This window comes from Callospermophilus lateralis, chromosome 5, assembly GCF_048772815.1.
Source record: "Callospermophilus lateralis isolate mCalLat2 chromosome 5, mCalLat2.hap1, whole genome shotgun sequence".
NCBI lineage: Eukaryota > Metazoa > Chordata > Mammalia > Rodentia > Sciuridae > Callospermophilus > Callospermophilus lateralis.
The window spans coordinates 105881360-105894097 of record NC_135309.1 but is presented as its reverse complement, the minus strand read 5'-3'; the positions used below and the strand labels follow the sequence as shown (position 1 = coordinate 105894097).

Here is a 12738-nt window from a genome sequence, read left to right as displayed (position 1 = left end):
AGTCTCAATTGGTTTTCTGAGCCCGATCTGCCTCTAATTCGTCCCCCTTTTTCCATTCCTCCACTACTATACCTAGGGTAGACACTCAACATCTTCTGTCTACACTGGTGGTGGTTCTCAAACTTTAGTAAGTGTCACGACTTACTAAAGGCCAGTCAGGAAATGAATGCATCATTGGGCTTTATGTCCAGAGATGCGAATTCAGTCCATCTGGGACTGAGAGTATCCACTTCTATAATCTCAGGTGATGCTGATGCTGTGGGTTCAGGAACCAGCTCAAGAAGCACCAGATTGGCCACTGAAGCAGCTCCTTTCTGATCTCTGGCCGTCCAGTCCTGACTCTCAGTTTATCTCTACATTTACCAGATCTCTGCAGCTAACCACTGATCCAACAGTGCTACAACTCAGTCCACCTGGGAAAGTCCAAGATTCTTACCACAGTAACTTTCCATGACCTGCTTATTGTGTTGCAGAGATTGGGGGTGCAAAGCCTTGGAGTGCATGGCTTGAGAGGTAGTCTTCTTTAATCAGGGGTTCTTATATGCTGGACAGCATGGGCCAGAATGTTCTCTGTGTCTGACTGAAGTATGTGATGCCTTGTTCCTGAATTCTGCAGTGTTAGAGTTTGTAAACAAGTCTGGATGGCGCCTGGCAAAATTCCAGGGGGAGTGGTTTGTGAAGTAACTCCAGCGAGCCATTAAGTGTGGAGATTCCTTATTGGTTGACTGCTGTATCTATTTTATGCTAATTAAGATAAGCTGTGTGGAATGTATATATACCCCTCCTGTCCTACAATAAACGGCTTCCACTTCTGCTGTATCAATCTACACAAGTTGTTTGTCACCCCCCGGTTATTTTGCTGCAGCCAGACTGCGGCACTGCAGTGTGATCAGAGCCTGGTCAGGGCACAGAACTCATATTCTCTCTGATGAAGGCATTTTAAAAAAAATTCCTTAAATACAGAAAGCTGAGAACCCGAGGCCTCTCAGAACAAGCTCGTGAGCAGGACTATACAGCAGGAACAAAAGGGAGTCCCTGGCCCTCTTTCTCTTAGGCAGAGGCATGGTAAGCCAGCCTGTTCTCAGCCAAGAGAGGTCAGTGGATCCAAGCATGGTAGGCTATGAATCTGGTCCATTTTTAAAAAAAGAAATGTACTTTGGTTGAACATGGAATGGTCTTTTGAGACTTATTTAACCCTTTTCTATGCTGTGGAAGTTTTCTGCTCCCTACCATGAACATGCTCATTCTGTACCCCTTTCCAACTAAGCCGTTTCTAGGAGGAAGAGGGGTACTACCGGGGAGCCCTTCCTCAGATCAGCTGCCTGTTCATATGCTGCTCCCCTGCCCACCTCTCTACATCTTAAAAATACTGTAAGGAAGAAGCAAGATCCTGGGTGCTGTCTTACTGGTCTCGGAGGATCAAAGTGCAGGGGGGGCCTATCTTCCACATGCCTTAGTTAAAGTAGAGGGGCTGTGGATGGGTCTGAGTCCTTGGGGACCTGACCAGGGGCAGCTCTGCTGATCTGGGGGTATCTATCATCTTTGCTAAATGTCTAAAAATGTTGAGGTTTTAATTGTGAAGCATTTTTACTCAGGTTTTATTCCTTTGGATGTGAAGGGTACTTATTATGAGTAACTACTTGAAATCATGATCATTTTTACCAAGTAAATAAAATTCCTTTCCAAAAAAGTGGGCATCTGCAGTTTGCATGTGACCTCACATGGACTTCTGTTAAATGGGATTCGTTTTGGTGAGATTACGTTTTTAATGGGAGTCGGTGCCCAGAGTACATTCATGACCCTGAGGACCATGTGACCTGTGGGACTCAGTGCCTGAAGGTCGAGGTTCATCCTAGTGTGAGTGGCCCTGACGCACCAGAGGCAGGAAAGCTAGTGTTGGTTGAATTCTTGGTGGGGTACCTGATATGACTGGAGAATTCAGAGTTGCTTCAGGGTCACGGAAGACCTCGTGTGAGGTTCGAGTGGAGCCAAGCGAGGAAAACATTTCCCTCTTGGTTCTCTGAGGCAGCTCTGGTTTGTCAATGGTAAAATTGAGGGCAGAGGCAAAATGGGTAATTGAAATCCACAGGAAATCTCTAAAACTCATTTTTAGCAGATGGTTTGTTTCCTTGGCCATCAAATGTGTTTACCAGAACTGCTCACCATGGAGCAAAATTGACTGATTTGAATATCTTCCCTCTCTACTTTCTCCCTTCTTCATTTAATGCTCAGGAGAAGAGGAGGCATCTGTTATGGTGGGTCGCAGGAGGACCAGAAATGAAAGCTTGGGTTTTTCCAGTCTGCGTAATTGCCTGCCCAGTAGTCAGAGGTCAGCTGTTCTTGCTTATTCTCTGTTACACAGTGCAGTTTTACATGCTTGAAGTCATCAACAGTGTCCATTACCAGCAGTGTCCCTAATCAAAGGAAGGAAGTCAGAGATGTCACATTTTTGCCGTTGCCTTTAAATTCCTCTGCTCCCCTTGTTGGACCCTGGGTTTGATCTTTGCAACCTGGGAATGGAGCTGTGTTCACACACTCAGCCTAGTGCAATTGTGATGAGAAACCTTTTGTTACTGGGGTCTTTTGGCCTCCTCTGTGGTTAACTCTCTGAGCCTTCCTCGTGCTGTCATTTCACGGGGTATTGTCTAGACCATTTTTTTCCTTTCCATTTTAATACACAATCGATATCAGGCTGAGCTCCTTTTTCACGGCTGTAGATGACATGACTGTATTGTATAAATTATTTCTCTCTTTCATCTGATATTTATAGGGGAAGTGACTTCTTCACTAGAGGATGCCAGCCAAGTTTTTCTGTTTGGATCTGATGACATCTGCATGACTTCTGTGTTTGTTTATTTTTTTAAGTTACTGCTTCAGAGCGACATGAGTATGGCCTTTTTTTATCTTTTCTCACTCACATATTTTCCAGGCAGGATGAGAAGCAGCACTCTCTCCTCCTCTCAACTAGTAAGGCTCACAGAGTGAGAGCAGTGAGAGCAGCTGTTCTCCTCCTCCTCCTCCACCTCCTTCCCCCTCTCTCTCTTCTCCCTCTCTACCTCATTTTCCTCCTCCTTCATACTGGAATTCACACCCAGTGTCACTGTACAACTGAGCTACACCCCCATCTCCTCCCCCCGACCTTTTTTTTTTTAAACTTTGAGAGAGAGTCTCACTAAATTGTTAAGGCTGACCTCGAACTTGTGTGATCCTCCTGCCTCAGCCTCCCGAATAGCTGGGATTACAGGTGTGTGCCACCGTGCCCAGTCAGTGATAGCATTTCTTAAAAAAGAACAGCCTCGTCCCCAATAGCGGCAATGGGGAGTAGGGGAGACTGCATGGGTGGGCCAGTGGAGCTGGACTGTTGGAAGGCCTGTCCCTGTGTCTAGTGCGTGGTGAGGCCCAGGCTGTGGGGATGGGGGGGCTGTCAGCTCCATCTTTGCCCCAGCAGTGCAGCCTCATGGATTCAGAGCCCATGTCTGCAGGAGTGTGCGTTTGGTGGCAAATGCTGTGGACACTTCCCTCTGTACTCACTTCATCTTTTCCCAGATTGTCATTTCTCAGGAGCTTATTTACATCTTGTTTATAAGTCATTAAAAGAACCCTCTTACTTATTTAGAGTCACTTCATACCCCATTTGAAGACCTTTCTGGGACAATCTGAGGCCTAAGTGAAAACGTGAATTAGAGCACGGTCTTCCAACGAGGCAGGCCTGGGCCGCAGCCTCAGCCCCAGCCCCTGGGAAGGTCGCTTCCCCTCTCTGCAGCTTTCACTCCTCCAGTGTGAAAAGGGCCCAGGCGTCACTGTGGGATTGCAGCAACCAGTCCACGAGATGATGGAAGTGAGGGACTCATCATCTGCCTCTTGCCCTACAGGGACACAGAGCACTCACCTTGAACAAGATCCCTAGAGTCTCAGCTCAATTTTCTATGATTTTATTTTACCAAGTTCCAGAGGAACTCTATCTGTATTCTGAGAATCTTAATTATCTCATCTTATTTCACCAAATAAAGGCTTCCCTGGAAAATAAAGTAGTAAATGTAGAATATTTACATAGTGGATATTGTTTAGTTAATATTAAGCCCCAAGTAAAAGGTGAACTTTTCAATAAAATGTAATATATATATATATATATATATATATTTTTATTTTACAATACTTAATATATACAATCAGATAGAAAGCATCGTTCAATAAACACCTGAGTAGTCACTACACAATGCTTAAAAACAACAAATTATTAACAAGACAGTTGAAGCCCCTGGTGTTTCTGTCCTTGAGTACATCCTCCTCTCTGCTTGCAGGGCCCTCACCTGGGAACTTGTCAGTATTTTTTTGTACTGTTATCAAATATTCCTAAACTATATTTAGTATTGTTTTTAATATTTCAAAAAAATTATCTAAGTGGTATTTAAAGGTATGTGTTCTCCTAAAACTTACATTTTTGTGGTAGCCTTTAATTTCATGTTTGTTTGAGAGATTTGTCCATTTTGAATGGGTAGCCCTAGTTGACTCATTTCATAACTATATAGTATTCCTTTTGTATGGCTATTCCTTGGTATATTTATCAATTTCACATGATGGTAGATGTTAGTGGATTGTGAATTGGGCTGTTTCTAAACATTGCTTTTGTAAATAATGCTGATCCTTGTAATGTGTCTTTAGGTTCACAGAGAAAGCTGGATTATAGGATATACTCTTTTTCATCTCTAGTAGAAATTTCTGAATTATTTTTCAGAGAGACCGAACTAGTTTACACACTCACCAGCAAGGTGTAAGCATTCTTGTGGGTCTACCTTCTTGCCCTTGCTAGATGGTGTTTGATTTCTTCACCATTTTCCTGATTATACTGGATGGGTGTTACATAGTGTCCCATTGTAATTTGAAATTTTCATTTTTGCTGATTACTAACAAGGTTGAACTCCTCTTTATACTGTATTCCTTTTTTTTTAATGGATCTTTTAAAAACTTTTGTCCAACTTTCTTCTTGGTTGTTTTTTCAATTCCCGTTTTAAATTTTTTTTTATTTTACATTTTGGTTACTAATATTTTGGGGTTTTCAATATTTTAAATTTCATCTCTCTGGAAGTGGGAGATCTCTTTTCTTTTTTGTTATAGTGGTCTTTTTTTTGTTGTTGGTGAACAGAAGTTATAATTTTAAAGCAAATTAATAAATCTTTTCTTTAACTGTTATTAACTTTTGATGAGTAGATATTTGTATATTTATGTGATTAAACATCATGCTGCCAATTAATGTAATATTCAAAACAGCAGGACATTAAACATCAAGTAGTTAGATATGTAACCTACTGTCAAGGTTTAGTGACTATGATTAATCTTCTACCTATCCATGTATCACAAAAATAGGCTACAAAAGATATTTATTGATTTTGATTGTAATGAATGGATATTGTTTTGCATTGGTCTGGTTAAGGGAACAGTGGTTCAGAACCCCTGGTGCATCCAGGGAGTTTAAAAAGTGCTGATGCCTGAGCACAGAGATCCTCATTCTCTTGGTGTGAGATGTATTGTAATAGTTCTCCAGGGTCAGGTGGAGAATGTCCAGCCCAGAAGTTTCAGCAGGAAGAGGAGGGAAGATCGTGAGCCACCCTATGACCTCTTGGGCCCTGAAGGGTCCAGGGTGTCAGAAATGCCAGGAGGTCCTGGAGATCAGCCAGATCAAAGCCAGGGGAGGGCTGGAGGTTAATGTGAGGGCCAAGCCAACCAGTGGGCCATGCCTGAGAGGACAGAAGGCAGCAGACAGTGTTCCGGGAGTACTGAGCACAGTGGCTAGAGTGGTGGGACGGGGAACAGGGGTCCTAGTCTGGAGCAGAGATGCCCAGCTTCGTGGTGGGGTCACCCAGATGCTGCAGTGCCCCGGCCTTTCTGATTGGCAGCCAGGGAGTGGATGCAACTCATTCAAAAGGCAAAAGTCAAACACAAGCTTTGTTTGCCCAGAGCTCAAAAGAAAAGAGAACCACGTTGGCTTGAGAATGGAGGATGGACAGGGGACATCCTGAGATACTTCAGTGCTACTTTAAAATCAGAACCAAAAGGATAGTAGGCAGAGTGGGTTAAGGGCACATTGAAAACTGAGCATTCCCATGCCACAACGGGTCCTCTTACGAGTGAGACCTGGTCTTCACCATGTACCCATCATGAAATGGTCAGGTTCGCCCTAAACCATGGGTGTCTGTGCCTCTGTGTGAATACTCAGTCCTGCTGATTGTGGGAAGGAAGGGATTCCCAAGGGGAGTCCTTTGAGGTGGAGAAGATTCAGACGGAGCTGTTTTCTGGAAGGCATGAACCCCTCCTCCCCAACACACACATGTGCACACACACTCGTACCCCTTCCTTCTCGGGGCTGTGGAGCTCTGTGAACAGACTCCGAAGGCATGAGCAGAAATCGCCTGGTACTGCTCATCTAATATGCAGAATTATTAATGGAGTCCAGAGAACTTGAATAAAAAAGTGGATGGTGAAATTTTGGAGCCTAATGGAAGAATGAAGTCTTATTCCTGAAATTACTTAAAATCTGTGTGATCTTAAGCGGTGAACTCCAATTCCAAAAAGTAAAACTTTTATTGAGCACCTTCTAGAGGCTGGGGATAAAATGTTGAAAAAGACAATCTATGTTTTCAAGAAACTTGCAGTCATGCCAAGGAGCAAGATGGTTAAATGACTATGAAATAAGATCTCTGAAGGGTAGAAGGAGCTCTGAAGAATAAGAGTTACCCATTCCACCTGGGTGGAGCTTGGCTTGAGCATCTTCAGGTGGCAGAGGCCACTGGAGCAGGCCCTTACAGGATGAGCAAGCTGCTGAGCCCCTGAGGGAGGGAAGGGCTTGCTAGGTCAATCACTTTCCTTCCTAAATTCTCAGCTGCTCTCAGGACAGCTCTAAAACTTGCCAAGTTACTTAACAAGATTCTCAATGCTGAAACTACCAAGAGTTGTGGCAATCACCTCTAGAGAATGTGGTGTCATGACAGGTGAATGATCCAGTCCCCCAGCGGCTGGGCTACATCTTAGAGTTCCCTCTCTGTTGAAGGGAAGCCAAGCTGTGCTTTTTGTTCCTCTAATTCCTTTTCTTGATCATTACTATATAATTTCCCACTTGTTTTTCATTGCTATTGTTCCTACTCAAAGGAATTTTTTGTTTGTTTGGTTTGTGCTAAATCTCTGTTCTTGTTTGTTCAGAAAGGAGGCAAACCAAATGTTTTATTTTCTCAAGTCAAAGATCTGATTCTGTGAGTCCTCTGCTCAAAAATGTGCAGTGTGATGATCGGTACTTACAGAATGAAAAGGGAGATGCTCTCCAGTGACCTCTGAAGGTCTGACCCAGCTCACTCAATCTTCTCTTGATCACACTGTATACTCCAGCCCCTTTAGACGCTTCTTTTCTTCCCCTTGGGCACCTTTATTTTTCTGCCTTTGTGACTTTGCTTGAGCTGTCCTGTCATGCCTAGAATCTCCTCCCCCAACCCAGTCTCTCTGTCTTCTTCTTGTTTGCTACCTTCCTATCTTCTTGAAATCTTCCTTGATCTCCCCACCTCCCAAAGCAGAATTACCTCTTCTCTCTCAACTTCAAAGCCTGAGGGAGAATGTCTTGTAATTGGAATTCTACATCCAGCTAAACTGTCAAACGAAAGTGGGCAACAAACATTTGCAGATCCACCAAGACTGGAGGTGTTTGCCCCTCAAACTCTCTTTGAATGAAAAGATGCATTCCCACTCCCACGGTCCAGGAATGTATCTTTTTATTTCAACATAGCCAAGCTGCATTGCTAGGTTGAGATCAGCCATGGCACATCTATTTAAATCATGAAAATCAGCAAATGCTATAAAATCGTACTCTTTCCCCTACTAGATAGCCAGTTCATCTGAGCCAGGCCTGGTAGTGCATACCTGCAAATCCCAGTAGCTCAGGAGGCTGAGGCAGGAGGATTGCTAATTCAAAGCCAGCTTCAGCAACTTAGGGAGACCCTAAGCAACTGAGAAAAAAATAAAAGAAGCTAGAGATGTGGCTCAGTGGTTACATACTCCTGGGTTCAATCCCTGGTACCTAAATAAATAAATAAAAGCCAGTTCATCTGAAGGAAAATTGGTGATCCTACACACACACACACACACACACACACACACACACACTACAAATGGTGTACAGTATGGTTAAAACTACAGTGTTTTCAGCAGTCCTTCCTTTTTAGACTACTGGGGACTCCCATGGTTGGAGATGCTGGGAAGTATATCTCTCCATTCCCTGGCCCTGTCCTCCCCTCTTCTCAAGCAATGGAACTTTGCTGCCTGACTTCACCCCTACACTTGTTTCTTTGTCCCTGGCAAACATGATTGCGTCCTGAGGTAGAGCTAAGATATTAATTGAGGATCTGTACATCTGTATTTGCTCAGAGTTCACTCTTTGAAGTTGAAAGCCTCGGTGAGGCACACAGTCTGTACACAGTTGCTGAATGATAACTTGGTGACATAGAGGCAGCAGAACTCCTCGGTCAGAAACAACAAACTGCTGTGTGCAGTTTCTATCTGCTGCAAGTTTCCACTGTCTGGGGCCAGTCACATAGCCAGCAAGGACAGGTGCCAGGGTTCTTTTGGGACAGTTGACCTCTTTTGGACATAGAAGGCAAGGTCACATGACCTGGAGCACAGCCCAAGCAGGAACAGAGAAACCAAGAGACACAAGCCAAGTGCGGGGGGTGGGGGGGTGGGGGGGGTCAGGACTAGAGGAGATGATGAACTGAGGCACCCAGGCTGGACTTGGTGGTAGAGTGACAGCACTGGGGAAGGTCGCAGTGACATGGGACTGGGCAGAGAAAAGCAAGGGACAGGTGGAGATGGGAGCAGTGGGGGCTGGGTGAAGGCTCACAGCTTGGCTTCTGCTAAGTTGGATCAAAGTTAAAATGAGCAGGGGACTGACTGACTAGGGGACAAAACATGGGGCCTTCCTGTTTTTAGGTAGGAAAATGGTGTTTTCTGGATAGAATGTCCCTTTTAAAATTCTAGGCTCCCCTGTGGTGGCTGTCTCGCGTCTCCTGCTAAGAGCACACATGTGAAAGTGCCTAGCACTTAGGCCCAGGACAGGGGTGGAGGGAATGTTCCTAGTCACCAGGCATCCTACTAGTGCAGTGTAAATTAGCTGCCTCCTGTCACCGAGGAGGTGTGCTGTATCACTACTTCATGTGCATAATTGTACTTACAAAGAAGTACAGGCAGCACATCAGTTTGGGGAGAATTATCTTTATTTTGGGGATAGTTTGTGCCCTTCTCCTCTCAGTCTCTTGGTCTTCCAAAGCAAGTGGCTTTCTCTTTCATTCCTTGTAAACTTTAATTGATTTATTATTTTATCAATTTATTTTTTGTCCCTGGACGACCCTTTTAGGAGCCCAGTTTTGCTGGAGGACCACTAACGAGTGGCCTTATTGGATGGGGCTCCTGTGTACGATGGATGCTGTGAACTCTGGAGAGCTCACAGGGAGAGTGAGAAGATAGCCCAGATTGCTGCACTTATCTGAGCCAAATTGGTTTCAGTGTTTAATCCATTTTTTTAAGCTGAGTCCTGTTTGAAGGGGGGGGGTATGTGTTTCCAACAGCATCAGCCTTGGGAGTGGAGCTGGGTGGGGGCCAGCAGTTCAGGGAGGCAGGAGGCCCCAGGATGTGCCTTTCATGCTTGGGACCATGCATGAGGCTGCTGGTGTCGGCGTGCACACCTTGCAAAATACTGCTTTGCTCAGGGAAAAGGAGTGTAAGAGAGGCACACACACAACTCAAGCATGTCACTTTTACCTGGACACAGCAGTAAAATGTTGAAGGAACTTGTCTCTGGCTCATAGGCTCAGGGACTTGAAGGCCTAGTCAGTTTCACTTGACAGACCCACGGTCAAGGAGGTGACGTCTCCAGAGGAGCAGGAGGGACAATTTTGCCCACTTGAGAATCACTGTAGAGGGCCAGCAACCTCAGGTGAGCTGTTGTGAGAGGGATTTTTGAGTTTTCTGCTGGCCAGTTTGGTGAGAGGCCAAAGCACTCAGCCTCATTTCTTTACACAGTGATGTCAGGGTAGGGTGGGAGAATCCTGCCTACACAGGAAAAGAATGTTGAAACTTTGGAGAGCATTCACAGCACGAGTGGCCAGAGTTAAACGTGGGAAAAGAGAGAGCTAGGGAGAAGGGGAGTTTTTAGTCCTCTGAAATATAATTTCTAGAAACTTCTGCATTTCTTGTTTTATTTTAATGGATAAGGCCTCATCTGATTCCAGGTCATTGCAGTGGTCCTACTAATTCTGGTGCTTGCTGACAGGGCTCTTTATGACTGACAAGGGGCCAGTACAGTATGTAGCTCGCAGGGTAAGCTTTCAAGTGGTGGCAAGGGACTGGAGCCTTTTAGAGAAAAACAAATTGGATCCATGGAGGTGAGGTCAAGACCTTCAACAAAATTAGTCTAGAGAAAAGTCATTTTTAGAAATCCAAGTAAAGTAATTAAAAATAAAGACAAGTATTTGCTCTTTGCCTGCAACCAAAGGGGATCAGATGGTATGGACCAGTGGACACCTAAGAGCCCAGACTCCCTCCTGCAGGAGCAACAGGGCAGAGTTTAGCCTCTTGTAGTCATGGTGTGGAAATTCGACGGAGATGAATAAGATATTCATGGTAAATGTGGGTGAGAGTGAGCTGTTTATTCTTTATACTAAAACATGAAGATAAGAAAAATAAGATTCAAATATAGAAATAGCTTTTAAACCATAAATATACTTTAGCTTCTAAGGTCAAGGGAAACTTTTATTCTCTTTTGAATTTTAACAATAACTACAATAATAGTTGTGCTTAGCATATACTATGTGCTCAGTGAATGATTAATGAATTGCTTTCTCCATAAAATAGTACATGCTTTGTACAAATCTCGGCCCTGAAAGTTGAAGTAACCCAAAGCTACCACTTAGTAGTTGGAAATATATCCTTCCAGATATTTCCAGCACATATAAATGTATATATTTTGTTATAGAATCAGGTTTGTACTGTACATGATATTCTGTAATCTGTCTCTAGGTAAGTAAGTTAGATTCTTCCAATTAGAGTCTGCAAATTTGCATAATATGTTGTGTGGGAGGATTTGTCAATTGCTGTAGTTTAAGGCTTGACACTTCTCATGCGCTCTCCTTTATTTAGCAGGTGTCTTCTGCGGAGGTACGCATTGGGCCCATGAGACTGACGCAGGACCCTATTCAGGTATGCCTCCATTCCTTAGCAGGGGCTTTATTGTAAGGGGACGGACGTGGTTACACGAAGGGGTTCAGATAGCCATCCTTGCCCCACATACACGCACATACATACAGGCTGTTTATATATTCATGTGTTTGCAAATGTTTACTTTTATTAATGTCATAATTGAGGACTTATTATTTTCTTTTTTAAATTTTTATTTATTTTGGCAGGAGGTACTGGGGATTGAACCCTGAGTTGCTTTACAGCCTAGCCCTTTTTATTTTTTATTTTAAGACCGGGTCTAAGTTGCTTAGGGCCTCACTATGTTGCTGAGGCTGGCCTTGAACTTGAAATCCTCTTGCCTCAGGCTCCCTAGCAGCTGGGATTGCAGGTGTGTGCCACTGAGCTCAGCTCAGATTATTTTCTTGAAGACATAAATATTGTTCCATATTGAGTATAGATAGAATGAGTAAATTCCCTGGTGAATGGTGAGGAAGAACAACTTTTCTGGCTGCAGCCAGAATAGGAGGAAGCAGTGTGGTAGTGAGGGCAGATTTTGCCAGGGCCAGCTGTGAATCTTCGCATTACCTCTCATCGGCTGTGTGAGCTCACAAGTATTGGTTCACCCCAGTGGCCCAGTGCGCTTTCTGCAAAGTGGAGACAATGATGCTTTCCTCATAGGGAGCTGCGAGTGAAATGAAATAGCACGGGGTGCCTGGGATGGCGAAATGAGAGCTATTATTGTTGCTTGGGAATAAAAGAGGACAAAAATGTCCATGTGACTTAAGCCAAGTGGCTACTGGGCTCTTGGAGGAAACCGGGGTCCCAGGAGAGAAGGCTGAGCCACCCACAGGGCTGACCTGGCTCTAACAATGACAGCAAGTGTGTCTTCCTGTCAGTTTCCTATAGCCGTGTTTGAGAAACGTGTACAATGGAAATTTGTACCTGTTTAAATAATTTTAAAATCCTCATCAGCATATAAATCAGCATATTAGTCCTAAATAAATGAGCCTCCTCCTTGTACCAGCTGTAGCTTGTTAGCACCTGGAAGCATAGCCTGTGCTTGGGTTGCCTACAAGATGTAGACAAACCAGCCAACATAGAGATGACAGGGGAAGCAAACCAAGGAAATGCACTATTTGAGGTAAAAGAGAATGATGCTTTTTTAGATGCTTGGAAAAGGAAATGCAAATCTAGGGAAAGGGAAAAACAAAAGGAAGAGTTTTAGCTTGGGAAAATCTGATGAAAACAAATTTGGGAGGGGGAGGGGGAGGGGGAGAGGGAGAGGAAGAGGGAGAGGGAGAGGGAGAGGGAGAGGATAAACACAAACCACAATTATTTGTGTATAATACAAACAAGTGGAAAATTCCAGTAGTCACTCTGAGGGCATGTACTTTGTACTCCAGTTTTGAATAAAGGCAGTGACAAGTAAAGGAGCTGGTGTCAGGAATTTATTCCCAAAGCAATTTCTGCAGTACTTCTTGGGGGACTAGTATACAGGCAGGTCAATCTCACTTGTCTTCCTTTTGT

General features: G+C 44.1%; 1 protein-coding gene across 8 annotated transcripts in view; it reads left to right on the top strand.

Annotated features, from left to right (window-relative positions):
- The window catches only part of Pde8b (phosphodiesterase 8B), a 237580-nt gene that overhangs the window by 123077 nt on the left and 101765 nt on the right, over positions 1–12738 (top strand). For 4 of the 8 annotated variants that reach the window (XM_076857099.2, XM_076857105.2, XM_076857106.2 and 1 more), the window contains one exon: positions 11176–11232. In XM_076857099.2, coding sequence (XP_076713214.1) covers positions 11176–11232 — 57 coding nt within the window. Of the gene's footprint in view, positions 1–11172; positions 11233–12738 lie in introns of all 8 variants that reach the window. The other 4 variants (XM_076857098.2, XM_076857103.2, XM_076857100.2 and 1 more) reach the window with 1 other exon arrangement.